The sequence below is a fragment of the Jaculus jaculus genome, chromosome 7 (assembly GCF_020740685.1).
Source record: "Jaculus jaculus isolate mJacJac1 chromosome 7, mJacJac1.mat.Y.cur, whole genome shotgun sequence".
Lineage (NCBI taxonomy): Eukaryota > Metazoa > Chordata > Mammalia > Rodentia > Dipodidae > Jaculus > Jaculus jaculus.
The window spans coordinates 10,469,921-10,491,659 of record NC_059108.1 but is presented as its reverse complement, the minus strand read 5'-3'; the positions used below and the strand labels follow the sequence as shown (position 1 = coordinate 10,491,659).

Below are 21,739 nucleotides of genomic sequence, written 5' to 3'. Positions count from 1 at the left end.
AGGCAGAGGTAGGAGGATTGCCATGAGTTCGAGGCCACCCTGAGACTCCATAGTGAATTTCAGGTCAGCCTGGGCTAAAGTGAGACCCTACCTCGAAAAACCAAAAAAAAAAAAAGAAAAAAGAAAAGAAAGAAAAGAAAATATTAGAAAGAGGTTAAAAAAAGAAAATACTTCATTTTTTAAAGTAAGATTATTTGCAAATCTACTTGACATTTACCAAACAAAAGCATATGTTTCAGAAAATACTCATAAATGATCTTATAGTCACACTGGACTGTAAGAGAATCAAACTATACATATGCAGTATAAAAATGGAAAATGTTTATAGTAAAAAAGGATACAGGGCTGGAGAGATGGTTTAGTGGTTAAGTCCTTGCCTGTGAAGCCTAGAGATTCTGGTTCGAGACTTGAGTCTCCAGGACCCACATAAGCCAGATGCACAAGGGGGAGCGTGCATCCGGAGCTTGTTTGCAGTGGCTAGAGGCTCTGATGTGCCCATTTTCTCTCTCTCTCTCTCTCTCTCTCTCTCTCTGTTGCTCTCAAATAAATAAATAAAAATAACAACAAAAAAATATAATGTGGTATGTTTGTACAAACAAAAGAATGCAAAGGGAAACGAGCAAAACCAGTACGAGCGCCGGCATCGCAGTGGAGGGTTACAACATCTGTGCCTGGGCTGTAAGCATCAACACTGCTTCTCCTTGAACGGAGGAGCTTTCCTCTTATTCAGAAAACCTTATAATTCTAAGAAAATGACTTAACTGCCTCCTATTCTTTCCCACATCAGGTATTTACTAACTTGTTGCAGGATTGACTTCATTTCTTTGAAAAATGCAACAGGGTCCTTAAACTGAACGACAAGGATAAATTTATAGGTATTTGTCAATATAAAACTATTCTTTATTAGCACACACACGTCTATCAGCATGTTTTTCTCACCCCACTTTCTCTTCGTGAAGTAGGCATCAGCATTCGGGTCACTGAAGTGTCTGCTCATCATCGTCTCCCCTCCAGCGTGGAAGTCGTATGCAAACACCAGAGCTTCAAACAGACACAAGCATGCGTTAGCACGCCGGCTCCTGATGCTGCAGCCCGCCAGCAGCGGACAACACGCACACCCCCAGTACTCACAAGGCTCAGCAAATGCTTTAGTGGTAAATACTTCACGCAGGGTCACTATGTTTGAGTGCTGAATTTTTTTCCACATATCAACCAATACCATGCACTTTGTGTTAACAAGACGAAAACCTGAATAAAGAAAATTTTCTATTAGAATAAACTGAAACTGTTATCTTCCAGGTAGTCCAAGACATGTATGAAGAAAATGACACGTTCCTTATAGGTACTAATTTCTAAATGAAAAAAGTACATTTTTTGTCCCTTAAGCTAACATGTTAAGTAAGTCAACAAAGTCTGAGTAAGGTCAGCCTAAACAACACATTTTGAAAGTGATGAAAATCTCTCATACTTACTGTGTATTCTCCGAAGGCAATATGGCAGCTCATCCTTGCTGTTCACAGCTTTGTAACAAGATGTGATATACCCAAAGTTGCTTGATTTCTGAATGCGGTTGGGGGGTGGCAGTGGTTCTAGAGGGAACAGGCTGTGGTAGCTGTCAACTTCCGTGGGGACTGCTAGAGTAAGTCATAGGACGTTAATCTCAATTACTCATGTTCACAAATCTTACAGTAATAAAGAAGTTCAAATCAATTATAATACCTTTATATGTCATAATATATTTGTACTGTATGATAGTGTTAGCATTTTAAAAAAATTCTACAATGCAAACTATGTCTTCATAGCCACAAAAAGGCATTTTAAGGCAAAGAACTCAAATTCATATACACAAACTATGCTCTGCCTCTTCTAGAACATACAGCTTCTGTTTCGCAGAAATGACCATCAGCTACGACTTACTTCTTGATATAATGAACATTCTTTTTTTCTTTTTTGGTTTTTCAAGGTAGGGTCTCACTCTGGTCCAGGCTGACCTGGAATTTACTCTGGAGTCTCAGGGTGGCCTTGAACTCATGGCGATCCTCCTACCACTGCCTCCCGAGTGCTGAGATTAAAGGCATGTACCACCACACCCGGCTAATGAACATTCTTGATGCTGGCATAACTAAAAGTCAAGAGATTTTTAAAAAATTATTTATGGGGGCATGTGTGCACATTCATGCACTCATATGCCAGAGTCTCTTTTAAATTTGTACAAAATATACTTAACAATGCATAATTTTTTAAAGTGTAAAGAAACTCAAAGTGTGTTCATGTTATGTACATGTGTATCTATCTGTGTGTTTATCAAAGTGATTAGTGGTATGAAACCCCCTAAAATTCAGCCTCTGGCTCAGTAAGTACAATAAGGAAATTATCTCTTCTCTCAAGTTTTCCCAAGCCCATGTGTGGTAGGTGGCACATGCCTTTAGTCCCAGCACATGGGAGGCAGAGGTAGGAAGATCACTGTGAGTTCAAGGACCCCCTGTGACAAAATAGTGAATCCCAGGTCAACCTGGGCTAGAGCAGAACCTTACCTTGAAAATCCAAAAAAGGAAGAAAAATTTATTTCCAAGCTATTTCACAAGAAAAAAATTAATGTTTAATGCAAGAAGGAATTAATGTGAAGTCTAAAACTGAACTGAATACTTACTACCTATTAGTGAAACCAGTTTAATGAAATTGAGCTTATGAGCCCGAAGAAAAATCAGAGAAAAAGAACTGTTAAAAAACTTTTTTGGGGGGCTGGAGAAATGGCTTAGCTGTTAAGACACTTGCCTGCAAAGTCATAGGACCCAGGTTCAATTCCCCAGAGCCCATGTAAGCCAAATGCACAGGGTGGTGCATGCATCTGGAGTTCATTTGCACTGGCTGGAGGCCCTGGTGCACTCATTCTCTGTGCCTCTGTCTCCCTCTCTCTCTCCCTCTTTCTCTCACTCTCAAATAAATAAATAAATAAATAAATTACTTAAAAAAGAAACTTTTTGGGGGGGGGGTTGAGGTAGGGTCTTACTCTACCTCAGGCTGACCTGGAATTCACTGTGTAGTCTCAGGGTGGCCTCAAACTCATGGTGATCCTCCTACCTCTGCCTCCCAAGTACGGGGTTAAAGGCGTGCGCCACCACACCCAGCTAAAATTTTATGTAAGATATAGTATACTACAAAATAGACATTTAAAAAGCACAGCTCACAACCGGGTGTGGTAGCGCATGCCTTTAATCCTGCACTTGGGAGGCAGAGGTAGGAGGATCACCATCAGTTTGAGGCCACCCTGAGACTACACAGTGAATTCCAGGTCAGCCTGGACAAGAGTGAAACCCTACCTCAAAAAACAAAAAAGCACAACTTACTATGGTTCTGACACTGCAAATGGAACCACCACTTGTTAAAGCAATTCCATTCTCTAGGTGTGGAGATGGGCCCAAAAATCTATCCTAAAGTATAACAAACAAGGCCACATCCAAGGACAGCACTCCAAAACGCACTACACTAAGGAGCCATTCCCAAGGATGTTAGAAAGGATCTCAAAAAAGAATCAGCAGGGCTAGAGAGATAGATGGCTTAGCAGTTAAGGCATTTACCTGCAAAGCTAAAGGATCCAAGTTCAATTCCCCAGTACCCATGTACGCCAGATGCACACGTAAGCCACATACCTCTGGAGTCTGTTTACAGTGGCTGGAGGCCCTGGTGAACCCATGCACTTTATCTATGCCACCCCCCCCCCCGTCCCCAAATAAATCTTTTCAAAATGAAAATCTAAGACTGTTCTCATTGGCCTACATAAAACAAGAAGAAAGAACGAGTGGTGGTGAAGGAATCATTAGAACCAACAAGGCTCGCATGCGTACACTGCTGAGGAAAGCTCTCCACAGAGGGGGCAGAGCAGCACTAACGCTGGAAAAAGTGCACTCAAACTGGATCCTCAGGAAACGTCACAAGTCTGCTGGCCCAGGCTCAATTCCCCAGCACCCATGTAATGCTTCTGTACCTGGTGTGCATTTGCAGTGGCAAGAGACCCTGGCACACTCAACACATAGGTGTGAGCATACAAACATATGCCATTTAAGATAGATAGATAGATAGATAGATAGATAGATAGATAGATAGATAGATAGATTGAATGAATGAATGAATGAATGAATGAATGTATTTTTTTAATGATAGGCTGTATAAAAGATACTGAGCATATAAAATTCACTTCAGGAAACCTATGGCAGGTTTTTCTCCACTTCAGAATTATTTACATCTTACATATTAAGCGAAATAATTCCTTGTAAAACTGTCCTGTGCTCTGGCCCATCTACTAACATTAATAGTACACAGCTTCTAGAAGTGACAACCAAAAAGATTTTGTATGTTGCCAAAAGCTGAGGGAATAAAGCCATTCCTGTGTGACTCCCACTGCTGTGGCCTAAGGGGAAAAGACGTCAGAATTACTTGAGAAGTACTATCCTGATGCAAGCATTTAGAACAGAAAACGAAAGAAAAAAAGACAACAAAACCAAAGATTTTAAGTAAGTTAACACAAGATCTCAAAGCTAATGAAAAAGAGCACACGAGAGAGAAAAAGGGTCGAAATTACAGAAATGGCCCCCGAACCTTGCTAGGTAAGCATGGAGACCATGGTTTGGATCCCCACCACCCAGGTACATGCCAAGAAGGTGTGGTGGCCACCGGTACGCCCAGTACCACGAGGCAGACATGGGGGATCCCTACGGCAAGCTGGCTGGCTAGACTAGCTGAAATAGCAAACTCTAGGCTCAAGCAAAGATAGCTTGCTTCAGGAACTAAGAGGAGGAGAGTGACTAAGGAAGATGTGTGACGTCAAGTTCTCTCCACACACACACACATGTGCACATGCACCCGCCCATACAAGCACCTCCACGCACACATACCACACACATACCCCCACATGAATAAAAAAAGTTGGCCATGGGTATACAAGACTAGACTATCATTATCTTTGGTTTATGTTACTCAAATCATTGGTCAATGTCTAGGTACAGACTGACTTTATTTAGTCAGTTCTTAGTAATGCAACATCCATGTGCAGATCTGATACCCAAACAAAAGCTTAGACCTCCAGGGATGGGGAGATGACTTCGTGGTTAAAGAAGCTGGCAAAGTACCCACATAAAGCCAGCTGCATAAAGTGGGGAGCACATCTTGAGTTCCTTTGCAGAGGCTAAAAGCATGCACATCCTCAATCTCCCCAGCCCCTACACAAATATTTTTAAAAAAACCTTAGACCTTCACTTTAACCTAAATCTAACCATATGGTCCTCTCTACCAATACTTGTGTTTCTTCCCTCTAGCCCTTCCTTTTTTCCCCACTTTTTTCTGGTTTGGTTTTTCAAGGTAAGGTCTTACTCTAGGCCAGGCTGAGCTGGAATTCACTAGGTAGTCTCAGAGGGGCCTTGAACTCATGGCGATCCTTCTACTTCTACCTCCTGAGTGCTGGGAATAAAGGTGTACGCCAGCCACCATGCCTGGCTTTCCCCTTCCCCACTTCTATGTATTCCCCAAGTGTGTTGTACATATGTATGCATATGCACAGAAACAGACAAAAATAGATGAAAGTCTTACTTAATTTTATAAGTGATATATATATATAGTATATATGTGGTATCTTTTAACTCGCTAAGATTATTTTTTTTGTATTATTGCCTATGTTTTCCACATTTAAATTGCTTTGTAACATTTCCCTATTGTACAATTATCACTACTTCATTGGCTATCCTCAGATGGGCAGTAGGACTATTTCTTGAGTGTCATACATCTCCCAATTGAAAATGTACAGGATTTTGCCTCTACCTAGAATCCAGAGAGGCTGTGTGTGTGTAGACATGTATTTTCAACCTAAGGTGTTTGTTTTCCAAAGTAGTTAAAGGTTCACCAATATACACTATCACCAGAATTATATCTGACAACCTGCCAGTCCATGCCCTAACACTATAAATTAGCAAACTTTCAAACACTTTTTGTCTGGTTTTCCCAGGTACAGTCTCACTGTAGTCCAGGCTGACCTAGAACTCACTATGCAGTCTCAGGCTGGCCTCAATCTCATGGAAACCCTCCTAATTCAGCATCCCAAGTGCTGGGATTAAAGGTGTGTACCACCATGTCCAGCTCAAATACTCGTCTATTTACACTCTCCTAAACACCAACATCTTTCCATATGCTTATTATTTAAAAGTCGTCCATAAAATGCCTATTATCTTTCAGCCATTTTCCTTCTATCTTTCTTTATTTCTTTTTTTGGTTTTTTGAGGTAGGGTCTCGCTCTAGCCCAGGCTGACCAACCTGGAATTCACTATATAGTCTCAGGGTGGCCTTGAACTCACGACAAACCTCCTACCTCTGCCTCCTGAGTGCTGGGATTAAAGGTGCGCACCACCACGCCTGGCTCTTCCAGCCATTTTTTTTTTTTTAATTGAGCTGTTTGTAAGAGTCTTCAAATATAATTTGTTTATTATATAGATTTCAAATCTCTTCCTCAAGTTTGGGTTTCATTTTATTTTTAATAAAATTCCCTTTTTATCATTTTATTAGATACAGACAAAGGGAATGAGAATGGGCACACCAGGGCCTCTAGCCACTGCAAAGGAACTCCAGACACATGTGCATCTGGCTAACATGGGACCTGGAGAATTGAACCTGGAGCCTTAGGTTTCGTAGGCAAGTGCCTTGACTGGTAAGCCCTCTCCAGCCCAAGTTTGGGTTTCATTTTAATGATAGTCACCTTGGATCATTACTAAATTTACTAAATTTGCAATTTAGTAAAATATGTTAATACTTTATAAGAAAAAATAATCTGGCTCCTATATATTAAATTTTCCCTATTAAGCAAGGGTCTCTCTCATTTCCTACTGTGTGAATGCCAGATATGCTGGCCTGTAAGCTTTGGGGTGGCCTGCCTCCTGCTGCTACAGTCAGGTGGGGCACAGACACAGCCTACTTGCACCAGCTTCATGTGGGTTCTGGGGCTGGATACTTCGGTCTTCAGGCTTGCACAGCAAGAACTTTTAACAACTGAGCTATCTCCCAGGCCCTACAAAATTGTGTGTACGTGGAATAAAAGAGTGTGTGCACGTGTGATTTGTGGTGTGCCCTGCATCCCACACACAGGGACGTGGAGGCCGGAGGAAGAGATCGGTGTCCTCTTATAACGCGTCGGCACGTCCCTGACCCAGGCTCTGCACAACCCAGCGCTGCTGTGAACTGGCAAGCTGCAGTGAATTCTCTAGCCTTTCCCCATGCCCTGCTGGCTGGGATTAGGGTGGGTATGGCCATGCCCAGCTTTTTATGCAGGTTTTGGGGAATTGAACTTAGTTGGCTCCCACTTAAGAGGCACCCATGCAAGAGCAGCACATGCTCTAAACCATCTTTCCAGCCCCAACTCTTATTAATTTTTTTAAATATGGGTTTGGATAGGATCCAATCTTATCCCTTCCATATGAAGATATCCATTGTTCCTATTTCCTTCTTCCCTAATAATGTGGCCCATTTATCACAGAATGTGTTTGGGGTTTTCCTAATCTATTTCATCAATTGAAATAACTGTGTCTCTTATCACATTAATTTAACTAGCACAAATTAATCCAAGAACCCTCTCAATTCGGCACACACAGGGGTTCTTCATTTAATATGAAGAATCATGTACTTCAAAGTGATGTCAATAGTCTATTATTATTTGTACCATATTTCATGAAAAGCTATTATGTATTCACTGAAATGACATTATCAGTTTAGAAAAAGTGGTATTCTCAGCTGGACATGGTGGCACTCGCCTTGAGTCCCAGCACTCATGAGGCAGAGGTAGGAAGATCTCCGTGAGTTCAAGGCCACCCTGAGACTACATAGTGAATTCTAGATCAGCCTGGGCTATAGCAAAACACTACCTTGAAAAACAAAAAAGTGTTATTTTCATCATGGCCTTTGCAATAATAGCTACGATACTTCACTGTTCAGCTGACATACCATCTCTCCACACAGCCCTACCCTGTCCCGAACTGACTCCCAGGCAATAGTGCTGCACAACCATTCTATTTTAATTGTATTTGAAGGTACTGGGTTGGTACCATATTATAATTTATAGAAATTTACCTGATATTTATCTTTTATGCAGGTATTTTCTAAATTATTACAAATAATGGCTATCTTACAGTTGTATGACTTACAGTACACAAGATTATTTTTCATTTAATTTTTGTGCCTCTGATTTCCTTTTTAAAATTTTGCTCTATCTAAAGCCTTAAATACAGTGTTAAATAACAAATTTCAATCTGAACACTTCAAAAGTTGTTAGTGACGTCCTCTGCTCATCCAAACTGCAAAGATGAGTTGTAAGATATCAACAGGCAGACACATACCTTTATCTTGTTATCAAGTTGAGACACTAAATCCTTGATTGTAATCAGGTGTTTTAAGATTATTCATACAGTTTTGCTAAATTACATTGTATTTAATTTATATAGAGTAAGACAAGGAAGGAGACTTTAATATTCTAAAAACACTATGGTGCAGTCAGAAAAGCTCGCTCTCAACAGTTAGTACTCCGTAACCTGTCAATTTCAGTTTCCTCACATGTAAAGTAGAAATAATAAGAATATGCCACAGGGCATATTTTTTCCACCAAACTTAAAGCTACATTTTCCAATGAACTTGAATACTTGTCACATGTAGGACTGAAATAAACAAGATCATCATCAGTATCTTAAAAACTTTTCTTCATAATATATAAAAACAAATACTACTGCATGAGAATTATAGTAACAGCCTATAAAAGAAAGGGAGACACTGTATGTGTGGTGGCTCATGTCTATAATCCCAGCAGTCAGGAAGCTCAGGTAGCAGCTGCTAAGCTCAAGGTGGCCTGGATTGCACAGTGAGTTTAGGATAGCTACGGCTACAGTGAAGCCCTGACGAATGGAGCAACATGCACGTTACCTGGCATATCTGCTTGATCGATTTGAGCCATTGTTATTAAATGTCTGTTGATCAGCTCCTAAAAAAGGAAACAAGTATACTTACATCTAAACACAGCTTCTGAGAGCTAGATATCCTACTATAAACAGCTAACATCATACTTATTTTTCTGAGTACTTTTTAATACTAATATTATGAAAAAATTTTTTATAAAGTTAAAATATATAAATTCAAGTCCTAGACAGACCTACTTCCTCATAATGCAGGTTAAATTTAAGTAGGTATGCTTTTTAAATCAAAGCATGAAACTAATTCAATGAGAGAAATATAAAGGTCTACTAAGAAGCTGGTCAACAAGTCACTGTAAAGCCACTATAAGGGGCTGGGGACACAGCTCAGGTACAGTGCTCACTTAACATGTAAAAAGCACTGCACTTCATCCCCAGCACTGCAAAAGAAAGGCACTACCCGCCCTCCCCTTCCCTCATATTAAAATCTATTTCTGCAAAATAAAAATATTTGAGAATCTAAGTGTAAAATAAAATTCTATTAAGTAATATCTAGTCGTTTATCAGCAAATAAAACAAAAAAGTAAATTATTTTATAAAACCTACTTTTAACTTTTTATTGGGTCACTTAAAATGAAGCTTATTTCTGTTTCAAATTACTTACTCTCAATCTATTAGCAAAAATTTGAACATTAAGAATAATTTAGCCAGGCGTGGTGGTGCACACCTTTAATCCCAGCACTCGGGAGGCAGAGGTAGGAGGATCTCCGTTGAGTTCGAGGCCACCCTGAGACTCCATAGTGAATCCCAGTCAGCCTGGGCTAGGGTGAGACCCTACCTCGGAAAAAAAAAAAAAAGAATCATTTAAATTATGCTTTGTTCAGCCAGGCATGGTGGCACACACCTTTCATCCCAGCACTTTGAATCTAGTTTCACAAGAGAAGGTAATGGGATGTGAATAGGACCAGAGTACAGTATGTATAAAACTTTTCAAATAAAAGGCAGAGGTAGGAAGATTGCCACTGAGTTCAAGGCCACCCTGAGACTCCATACTTAATTCCAGGTCAGCCTGGGCTAGAATGGGACCCTATCTTGAAAACAAGTATACTCTTTATTTAAAGGGCACTTTAATACAAAGATTATGAAGTTCAGAAAGGGAGCCTATTTAAATATTCAGCATTTTATATTCTAATACGTAATTATACAAATTTCCTTTAAACAGGTATGAAGTAAATACAAATAAAACATAAACCCTCTAAATTCTGTCTCGTGTAGAATATTGAAAGAACATCCAAACTCCACGATCCTTTCTCGTCTTCACTAGAGCACAAGGAAGAGGTGGTCACTGTTCTACAAATTCTGCGAGCGTACCTGCCGGAGTTCATCAGCCATGAAGAAGGAAGGCGCGTTTGCTTTTGGCTGCATGTAAGCAACATGAGGTGCAGTTGGAGGGTAAAGATGATAGTTTGGAAACACCTATAAAGGTAGGAAGGGGACATGTGATCATCAATTTCACTCAACTGGTAACTCTTGATAGTTTTGGTAAAAGTTAGATTTTCATATGGCAATAATAAATTTATCTCAAATCTTTAATAGTGAATTAAGCTGCAGAGAATACAGGTGTTAAGAGAATACTTTCTGAAAGCATTTCATGATCTTGTCATTCATTATTTAATAGTCTAATGAGAAAACATTTCTTCAGAGTCAAATGTCAGTTCCACGGAGAAAGCTGCTTTTGCTTTTGACAGACAGTTCCATATACAAATAGTTCCAAGCAACTGGGAAGAGAGAATGGTGGTAGAAACGGTATGCCTCTGGGTACAGTGAGATAATGGAAGTAACCTTGCTAGGGCTGCTCAAACTACTGCCCAACTGGGCCAAATGGCATCTAAACCTGCTAAGCACTTCCAACTGCAATAAGCATGGGAAGTAACTTATCCTAGGTGAGTGAGCACCTCAGTGAATGGCAAGACGCTCCCACAGGCCTCACCTCATAAGCGGATGGCGGCAGGCACTCCCCCGCTCAGCGTCAGCTCTCTATCACTGGCTTGGTCTTGCCACTGCAAGCTTCTCTCTTCTCTTATCATTTTTTTTTTGTTTCTTTTTATTTATTTATTTATTTTTTTTTTTTGCTTTTTATGTTTTGGTTTTCCAAAGTAGGGTCTCACTCTAGCCCAGGGTGACCTGGAATACACTATGTAGTCTCAGGGTGGCCTCAAACTCACACTGATCCTCCTACCTCTGCCTCCCAAGTGCTGGGATCAAAGGTGTGTGCCACCATACCCAGCTATTTCGCTTATCAATTTTTTTTTTCCAAGTAAAACAGGTTTTTTTTTTTTCCCTCTCCTAAAAATGAATCTAGTTTCACAAGAGAAGGTAATGGGATGTGAATAGGACCAGAGTACAGTATGGATAAAATTTTTCAAATAAAATAATTTCAGCATTTATTAATTTTGCGAGGGGGAGGGGAGAGAATGGGTACATTAGGACCTCTAGCCTAGCCACTGCAAACAAACTCCAGAATCATGCACTACTTTGTGGATCTGGCTTATGTGGGTTCTGGGGAATTGAACCTGGGTCTTTAGGTTTCATAGGCAAGTACCTTAACCACTAAGACATCTCTCCAGAAAATAATTTTTAAAAATAAATTCAGATGTCTTCTGTTGCCCTAATGTGATTATTCTGCAAAATTATTTGAAATTTCCTTAAAACATCAAGTGGTATGGAATTACCCATAACCTGAACCTACAGGGAGAGTATTACTGCCTTTTCTTACCTTGGTTTTCTTTCTTATGTCAGATAGCATCATTTGGCTTAACTACCTTAGGCTTGCTAAGCATATGTCATAGCTGGAAGAGTAAAAACATTATAAAACATGCCATACTTGGTCTCTATCAAAGGAAACCATTTTGCAATAAAAGAACCTCTACATAGATTAAGCTAAATTTCTTCTACAACTATTAAACATAACAGTATCAGTAACTATAAAATACATTAGGCCGAAACAATAAAACACTGGAAGACTGTCTTCCTGCAAGAGTCCAGGAAAGTTTCTACCTCCGTTCTATGACCACTTGTTCACTCAGCTGTTCTGTGATGGCTGTTATAAAGATTTATGATACGCTGCCACCAACAAAAAAACTCCTCACAGAACAGTTAATTTTAAGGATTTTACATAACTTACAAGTACTTATATCCATGTTCTCAAATTTGTCATAAAACCATGGTTGAATTCTTTTTCTTCTACAGGCAGGGAACAGTCTCAGAAACACAAGAGTCGAGTGTCAAAACACTCAGCAAAACTAATCTCTGAAGAAACAGCAAAAAGAAACCTGCTTCCTTTATATTCAATTAAAAGATTACATTTAATCAAAATAAATTACTGTTCTAACTTGAGGATCAGAATCTGTTTATTAAAACCCAGTCAAAAGTCTGTAATTCAGATTAGCTTCTCTTATTTTAATGGAGTTGAGCATGTTTACTCATGAGCTCTTTGCTAATGCTTCTAGTTGTCTGGCTGCTCAGTCATGCCCCTTGTTCTGAATCGGCCTTCTCCTTTGCAACAACCTACTCCGCAAGCCTCTGTGCCAGTCTACCACCTGGACATCGTCTGTATTTCAGTAACGACTGGTAAATACAACTTACTTTCTTCAACTTCTTCCTAGAGTTCACCTACCTATCCAGTACCTAAAAATAAAAAAGTCAGAGGACATCAACACTGGCTAGCACAAGTACTGGCTAACCCATACTCAAAGCGGCCCTAAGGCACTAAAACAGAGACAGCACGTCTATAACCTAACCTCTAAACAAAGCCAGATTTATCTAAGCTAGGAGAGGGGAGGCAGGATCATAGCGACCTGAAGATGAGAATTTTTTCTATCACAATAAAACATCCCATCTGGGAATAAGGCTGCTCATCAGTAAGATGCCTGCCTAAGAGCACTGCAATTCCCTCGTTAGTGGAGCCATACCATTCCAGTCAAAGGTGCTGGAGTTGTGTCTGTATAGAAGTAAGTCGTCCCCCCGACAGTTTCCTTCTGGATCACCTGACCAGAAGATGGAGTCTGAGAAACAGGATTACTAACAGGTGTGGAGGCACTAGACGGCACCATGTAACTTGCTGGATTTGGAGTGTGACTTCTTCTTCTGGGAGCAGGAGAAGTATGTGGAGTAATCTTGGGGGAGTGAAGAGGGGAAGATCCAGCAGACAATGACAGTCCTGAGAAAGAGGCAAAAACAGGGTCTCAGTGGAACAGTAACTGGTTGTGGGGGCAGGGGGGAATGCTTGGAAAATAAAATGCCACACCAATTTAAGGACAAAGATTAAATCTTCTTTTGTTTTAGGCAAAGCAGTGATTAAAGCAAATGTCAAAAGTTTCTTTTCTCAAATGTAGTCACAGCCAAATCCATTAGTGCATTCATTGCAATAACAGTCTTCTCCATATCAAAATTTATGCCTCAAACTTCACGAGTAAGTCACTAGTGATTTAGTAGTTACTTTAATGGAAGCATGGAAGATATTGCAATGGAGACTATTTTTGCTTTTTCACAAGTCCTTTAAAACTGTACTATTTCCAAAATGCCACATGCCACTAAAATATTATGGTATTACACAAATCAAATTACCTAATAAATATCCACTAAGTTCTTTCAGCCAAATACAATTAACAAAATCTTTTGAAAAAGAGTGACACTGGGCTAAAGAGACAGCTTAACAGTTAAGGCACTTGCCTGTGAAGCCTAAGGACCCATGTTTGACTCTCCAGGTCCCATGTAAGCCTGATGAACAGTGATGCAAGAGCCTCTCCCCAACCCCTGTTCTCACATTTTTAAAAAAAGGCCAGTCCATTGTACTTGCCTCAAAAAAAAAAAAAAATAGAAAAGATAGAAATTATACTGCCAATCACATGCATGAATGCAAATGAAATGCCAATTAATTAAAACCAGGTAAAGTTATCCAGAGGCTTATATGGAGGTGTTCAGTTCTGAAGTGGGGTACTAGAGCTATAAACCCTCTTTCCTGAAAATGAAAACCAAGCTCACGAGATGAGAGAAACGGCTTAAGTCAGTGAAGTGTTTGCTACACAAACAAGAGGAACTCAGTGTGGAACCCCAGAACCCACCAAAAAGCACTCAAGATGCAGCTCATGCCTGTAATTATACCACTGCAGAGGCAGATACTGGAGGCTCACTGGAAGTTTGGTTGACTAGCTAATTAGCTCAATTCAATCAGTGAGCTTCAGGTTCAGTAAGAGACTCTGCTAAAAAAATAAATAAATAAATAAGGAAGGGGCTGGAGAGATGACTTAGTTGTTAAGGCACTTGCCTGTAAAACCAAAGGATCCAGATTCCCCAGGACCTACAGAAAGCCAGATGCACAAGATAGCACATGCATCTGGAGTTCGTCTGTGGTGGCTACTAGATGCCCTGGTGTGCCCATCCTCTCTCTCAAATAAAGAAATGAAAACAATTTAAGAAAAATAAGGAAGAGAGTAATTGGGGAAGATATCCAGTGTTGCTGACCTATGGCCTCCACACACATGCATGTGTACACACTCACACACACATATATGCCACATACCATACCACACTCAATCTGTACATGCACACCAAAAAGCAAGCTTATCTAGGGACTATCTAAAAACCTTCATCACTGAAACTCTGTTAATCATAACAGTATGGTCAGAGATATTTGGTAACATTTTTCTTGGATTGTGCAATATGTTATGATTAACAGAGATTTCAATTTGTAGTATTTCATAATTAAGATGAGGCTTCCAGAAAGCACACAGGTGAACACAACTGACTTAGACTGGACTCTTTTCTTTGGACAGCCCTTTGCACATCTAAAGAGAGACAACCAAACGATTTTCTGAGAAACAACAAAGAATGTAAGATACTGCAGCTATAACCGCCACAGTGCGGATCAGAAGCCAGATGCAGGGTTTATGCTAGTTAACCAGGTACACACACAAAGTCAACAGCAAAGCCAAGATTCAAACAAACCCAAGACTCTGCGTTTGCAGAGCAGTACCTCCAATGCAAGTCAAAGCCTACCACATGGACACGGAGCCAGCATGGAGACTCTCATGGAGCCCTTCCTAAGAAAAACCCAACATTTTATTGTAAAAAAGAAAAAAGTTATGAAGTCAAGTTACTATGCTAAGAGACAAGCCTAATTTTTGTTTATTATTTAACCACTCCAGCTCTCTTTATCTAACTGTATTTACACACTTAACTATCGATGAATCTATAGACTACATAGTATACCTACTCTCAAACACACTTACAGTTTCCCCTAAAGTTAATCTTGCATTCCTTCTGCGATAAAACTGATGAGCCATCCAGGATGAGCACTGAACTGACTTGGCATTCCTCACAGTAATACACGCAGCTACCTCCCACAGCACTTGCCCGGTGTCCTGCGATAATCCACTTTATCCCCAGACCCACCCTGGAGTAAGTGCGCTGCGCTCACTTCATGGAAGACCAAACTAACTGAAAGGTCAACAGAATTATGGTGAGGACACACGGTTTAGTAAACAACAGAATCAAGATTAAGCTGAAGTTGATTTGATTCCTAGGTGAGCACTCCACTCCCAAGCCTTGTGTAAAGGAATAGAAAGAGGTTATGTAAAGCTTTATGTAACTTTAGTGTGGGAAAAGTCAGAGCATAGGGTGATGGGAAAGATTCTAATCCCAGGTTTTCAAGTAAGACAAAAGGTAAAATCTTTCTTTAAGGCTGAATACATCAACACAGATTACCACAAAAGATCAAATACTAATATTAACAAGAAAAAAAAATTGTATGTTAGAATTTATACTATATAATACCAACACTTTATTTAAGAATTTTTAAAAATTATTTTAGATATAAAAATTGTAGTTCATATATATGAAATGAGGCAAATTAGAATTAACTTAAATAATTTAAAATAAAACATGTTCAACACTGAGCATCACTGTCCATACAGGTATGAGATTATCTAGAAAACCAGAAATGAAGCTGGGTGTGATGGCGCACGCCTTTAATCCCAGCACTCAGGAAGCTGAGATAGGAGGATCGCCTTGAGATCAAGGCCACCCTGAGACTACAGAGTGGATTCTAGGTCAGCCTGGGCTACAGTGAGACCCTACCTTGAAAACCCAAAAAATAAAACCAACAACAAAAAGCCAGAAATGAAATTATATAATTATATCATCTAGTCACAGAAGACACAGCTATGCACTAGCAGACTATTACAGAACTAGGTAAAATATCCACACATCTGTTTACATAAAACTGCTATACGCACACTGTTACAATAATACTTTAATGTGGCTCATTAGTAAACTGTTATAAACAATGCTAAATTGTAAATCGCATGAAAGGAGTAGACCACACTCCATAAACAAGTAGTAAAAAAGAAAAAAGAAGGGCACTAGCTGAAAATGAAGAGATTCTGCACAAACCATGGAATGATGACTCAATGGTATGAATTCTTAGCTAAATAAGACATGCTATTGCTCACCTTTACTCCCAGCACTCATGAGACAGAGGCAGGAGAATCACTTCCAATTTGAGGCCAGCCTGGTCTACAAAGTAGGTTCCAATCTAGCAAGAGCAAGTTCCACCTCAAAAAGTGTCTTTAATAATAACAACATCCGCCAGGCGTGGTGGTGCACGCCTTTAATCCCAGCACTCGGGAGGCAGAGGTAGGAGGAGCTCCGTGAGTTCAAGGCCACCCTGAGACTCCATAGTGAATTCCAGGTCAGTCTGGGCCAGAGTGAGACCCTACCTCGAAAAACAAAACAAAACAAAACAAAACAAAACAAAACAAAACAAAACAAAACAAAACAAAACAAAACAAACAAACAAAAAAAAAGGCAACATCCACTGCAACATTATTTAACAATTAACCACAGGAATAATTTTCCTGGAAGGACTTCAAAATACTTGATAGGTTGCATATGAATTATAATAGAAGTGTTTTTCTTCATAATAAATTTTCTCTTGTGTAAGTAAGTACTCATTACTAATTTCTAGTCTTTTCCTTTGAGGAAGGAACACCAGTAGTTATCTTAACACTCTGATCTAAACCGGCACTCAAAGTCAACAGAAGACTAAATCAAGTGTAGTAATATGCAAAAGATTAGCATAAAAGACAGTCCAGAAGAATGAAAATCTGTATTTAATAAAATATACGAAGTTAGCAATATTCACTTTTATGGTTTGTTATATTACTTTTTGTCATTAACTGTTAGAATGATATTTTGGTGACATCACATAATTATTTTCAATATAACTTCAGAAGTGATATGCAAGCTGAGAAATTTAAATGATGGCATGATTTTGAAAAAAATGCTTCTGAATAGCCCTCTATTCACATAAAAATAAGCAGCAGCATAGAAATGTCCTTGGGAGGTGCTAACCAGAGTGATTAAAAAGAGATATAAAAAAATTAAGGCGAAATATCATGGCTTTTGAATAACATAATTTTTTTCCTATAAATCCCAAGAGACAAAAAAGGCCTGCAAATAATGACAAAATCTATCAAATTAAATGTTTACACAGTTAGTATATACCAAATTAGTACTTTCCAAACACAACTACCAGTCTGGACAACACAGCTTGTGAAAGCTGAGGTACAACACATCCTTCACACACTCCCTCAGTGCCCTCCCAGGGTGGGAGTGTACACAGCTGTAAGGTAGACTATGCCCCCAGAAGGCATGTCAACATGACAAAGAAGAACAAGAAGAACTCGAGGAACACGAGCGATAGAAGAACTTGACAGCAGATACATGGTGTGTGGCGTGGAGAGTCACGGTGCAGCCTGAGCTCGGCTCTGTAAGGTGAGAGCCTCGTGTCCACGAGAGTGTATGAAATGCAACCCTAAGTTCTTGCACATGGAAAACAAAGACAAAAACCTCCGCGTAAAGCAAGAAGTCTAGAAAAATGTGCCACCATTACAGGACCCAAAGAATTCTACCTACCAGCCCCTGGAATGAAATTGGAAGGGAACGAGGGCTGGGTTAGGTAAATGTTAACTACTTTGACTTGATCATTACATATTTTATATCCATGTATCAAGTTAATCTACTACCTGTCAAACATTAAATAGGAAACTGCAACTTCATGATTTTCTCATGTACAGATATAAGACAATGCCATGATTGTGTATTACAGGAATACATTGAAAAAATAACATATAATCTGACTTTCCAGCTGGTGAGATGGCTTAGCAGTTAATGCACTTGCCTGAAAAGTCACCAGACCCAGGTTTGATTCCCCAGGACCCACATAAGACAGATGCACAGGGTGGCACATGCATCTGGAGTTCATTTGCAATGGCTAGAGAACCTGGCATATCCACTGTCCATCTGCCTTTCTCTCTCTTTCTCTCTCAAATAATAAAATCAATAAAATATATCTTTTTAAATTGAGTTTCCCTGAACACTTGGATGAAGGAAACACTTCCATATATTCAGTGAATACAGAAATGTAGGAATCCTTCCCAGAAAGCAACTCCACTAATAAGAACTTGTAATGGCACTAGTAATCAATCCCATCTTTCAAGAGGGAGAGGCAGAGTTCAAGGTCAGCCTGTTTCAGAAGACATTAAAAAAATTAACTAGGGGCTGGAGAGATGGCTTAGCGGCTGAGCGCTTGCCTGTGAAGCCTAAGGACCCCGGTTCGAGGCTCGGTTCCCCAGGTCCCACATTAGCCAGATGCACAAGGGGGTGCATGCGTCTGGAGTTCGTTTGCAGAGGCTGGAAGCCCTGGCGCGCCCATCCTCTCTCTCTCTCTCCCTCTATCTGTCTTTCTCTCTGTGACTGTCACTCTCAAATAAATAGATAAAAAATTAAAAAAAATTAACTAGTAAAATGTACTTGAGCATTTGTACCTCAATAACAGAATGACTAAAGAGTATTATAAAATACAATCACGACTGAATGAAGGATACAAACGAAGTTACATCACTGAAGAAAGCAAGCTAGGCTTAGCAGAAATTCACACACATTAAAAGTAAAGGAGAAAAAACTCCGTACACAAGTTAAATGGCAAGTCTGAATTGTATTTCAAAACACAAACACACACACACAAAGTCACATCGTCATGGGGGATGGGGGTAGAAAACACCAAAAACCTTTTAGCAGCGGGCAGGGGAGCAACAAAACACTAAACATACAACTCACTTACATTAGCTATCAATAAAAAATGTGAGCATAAACTTATCCATAAATCGAGCACATGCTATGTGGAAAATTAAATTCAGGTAAGAAGGTTATTTAAATAAAAACCGAAAATATAATTTTTGTTATTTAGCTGTCAATTTTTTCCTACATATCCAAAAATGCAATGCTAGTTCATGAAAGATAACAAGAGCCTAAGACCCCTGAGTTTCATACCCCAGAACCTGAGGGAAAGGCTGAGCAAACTGGAGAATCACTGAAGCATGCTAGTAAGAAAACAGCAGCCTGAGGTCAAGCAAAGACCTATCTCAATGAAGCCCACGACTGTCGACAGAGGAGCATGCCATTCCAATGGTCCTCTTCCATGGCAATGCCATCTAATGTACACTCCTAATATACACAAAAATGTTAAGAAATTTTCAGGCTGGAGAGAGAGCTTAGTGGTTAAGGCACTTGCCTACAAAGCCTAAGGACACAGGTTCGAATCCCCAGGACCCATGTAAGCCAGATGCACAAGGTGGCGCATGCGTCTGGAGTTTGTTTGCAACTGCTAGAGGCCCTCGCACACCCATCTCTCTCTATCTGCCTCATTCTCTCTAATAAATACTTTTTTAAAAAAAGAAAATTCCAAGAGCCAAATCAAACCTCAAAAGTCAGTTATTGGGCTGGAGAGATGGCTTAGTGGTTAAGTGCTTGCCTGTGAAGCCTAAGGACCCCGGTTCAAGGCTCAATTCCCCAGGACCCACATTAGCCAGATGCACAAGGGGGTGCATCTGGAGTTCATTTGCAGTGTCTGGAAGCCCTGGTACACCCTTTCTTTCTCTCTTTCTCTCTTTCTCTCTCTCTCTCTCTCTCCCCCCCTCTTTCTCTCTCTGTCGCTCTCAAATAAAAAAAAAGTTATTAAAAAAAAAGTCAGTTATCATTTCTGACCATGCTGAGTTACTAGGTTATCATCTTGCAAAGATGAACTTGAACTAAGGACAAATACAGGGCTTATGCAGGAGAGAATCATAAGGAAGTTTCTATGCTCACAATGAAGGGAACAAAACCAAGTTACTAATATACATCCTACAATCCAAAGTTAAACAATATATAGTTGGGTTATACCCCAAACACAGACACTGTATCTATCCTTACGTCCTAACAGGTTTCAAAAACATATTAAACATTGATGTATTTCCCACCTTGACTTTCCTGATGATAAATCAAAGATGGGCATAAAAACCAACTGCAAAGTTCAGTGCTTTTCCCCCCCAGAAACTACATGTAGGGAGGTGGGTAGGTAGGTGTGTGTGTAACTAGCATTACAATGACACGTTTGGATGTCCTGAAAAAAAATAAGTGAATGCATTCTGTCAACAAATTCCCAAGATACTTCAGGTAACTGCACGGAATGCACTGCAGCCCTATGTTGAAGGAAGCATCCTAAAGTAAGGTATCAAAAACAATAAAACATCAGGATCCAACTGAAGTAGACCTACCTGTATTGATGATTATAAGTAAAGCTGCTTTGCAACATACATGATCATTAAATTCTTCAGGAAACTTAGTGATAAATATTCTTTATTGGAGGTGCCAAGTCTAAGAACTCCTCCACACATTCAGACGTCACTAGAATTCACACTACTCCACACATAGCTACACTCAAGGCTACAATTTACCCCTGCCATGCAGTAAGCACACCAGCCAGATAGCAAGAGAAGACGACACAGGTTCAATCCGCAGGCATTCACAGTGTGACCCACACACTGCTCTGTGCTCAGCAGTGCCTGCAGGGTGGCACAGAAGCTCCATATTCAAAGCCCCTATCAGAATTCCAAAACCATGCAAGGAAAGCAGTTGTGTAATATAAACCTCATGGAATGAAAGAGTTTAGGCACAGCTAACCAGCTAGGAAATAGTGGAAATTCTACCAAAATTCAAGTTCTTACATACCAACTGACCAAAAACCTTACCAACAGGTGTTTTAAATACAGCCCTCTTTGGCTTGATAACTCACTTCTACACAGATAACTTGAACCATCTTTAACATATATTATTAAAATAAAAATTTTATATATATATATATATATATATATATATATATATATATATATATATATATATATATATATATATATATATATATATGATGTTTTTCAAGGTAGGGTTTCGCTCTAGCCCAGGCTGACCCAGAATTCACTATGCAGCCTCAGGCTGGCCTCGAACTCGAGGTGATCCTTCTACCTCTACCTCAAAGGTGTGTCCCACCACGCCCAGCTTAAAAAATATTTGTGTTTATGCACTTGGGACAGGCAGGGACAGAGAAAGCATGGGAGCACAAGGCCTCTAGCTGTGGCAACCAAGCTTGAGGTGCATGAGGTGCATGCACCACTTAAGCCACTGAACCATCCCCCAGCCCTGTATGAACCACTTCGTGCATCTAGTTTTAGTCCTGGTGAACTAAACTGGCACAGGAAGACTTTGCAAGCAAGTGCCTGCTGAGTCATCTCCCTAGCCCCCATTTTTTCATAATTCTGCTCCATTGTGATGATGATTTTCTTCTTTTTACTTTAAACTAACTGAACTCCTCGCAAGAGAGAAAAGTTTTGAACAAAGGGTCATGACAATAAGCTGGGGTAGTTCAGTGG

The 21,739-nt window shown here is 39.8% G+C and overlaps 1 protein-coding gene across 3 annotated transcripts in view; it reads right to left on the bottom strand.

Annotated features, from left to right (window-relative positions):
* The window catches only part of Pan3 (poly(A) specific ribonuclease subunit PAN3), a 150,726-nt gene that overhangs the window by 26,964 nt on the left and 102,023 nt on the right, over positions 1–21,739 (bottom strand). For all 3 annotated transcript variants that reach the window (XM_004659981.2, XM_004659982.2, XM_045154421.1), the window contains 6 exons: positions 12,905–13,152; positions 10,305–10,409; positions 8,947–9,004; positions 1,473–1,634; positions 1,132–1,248; positions 940–1,041 (listed from right to left, as the gene is read on the bottom strand). In XM_004659981.2, the coding sequence (XP_004660038.2) occupies positions 940–1,041; positions 1,132–1,248; positions 1,473–1,634; positions 8,947–9,004; positions 10,305–10,409; positions 12,905–13,152 (792 nt within the window). The remainder of the gene's footprint in view (positions 1–939; positions 1,042–1,131; positions 1,249–1,472; positions 1,635–8,946; positions 9,005–10,304; positions 10,410–12,904; positions 13,153–21,739) is intronic.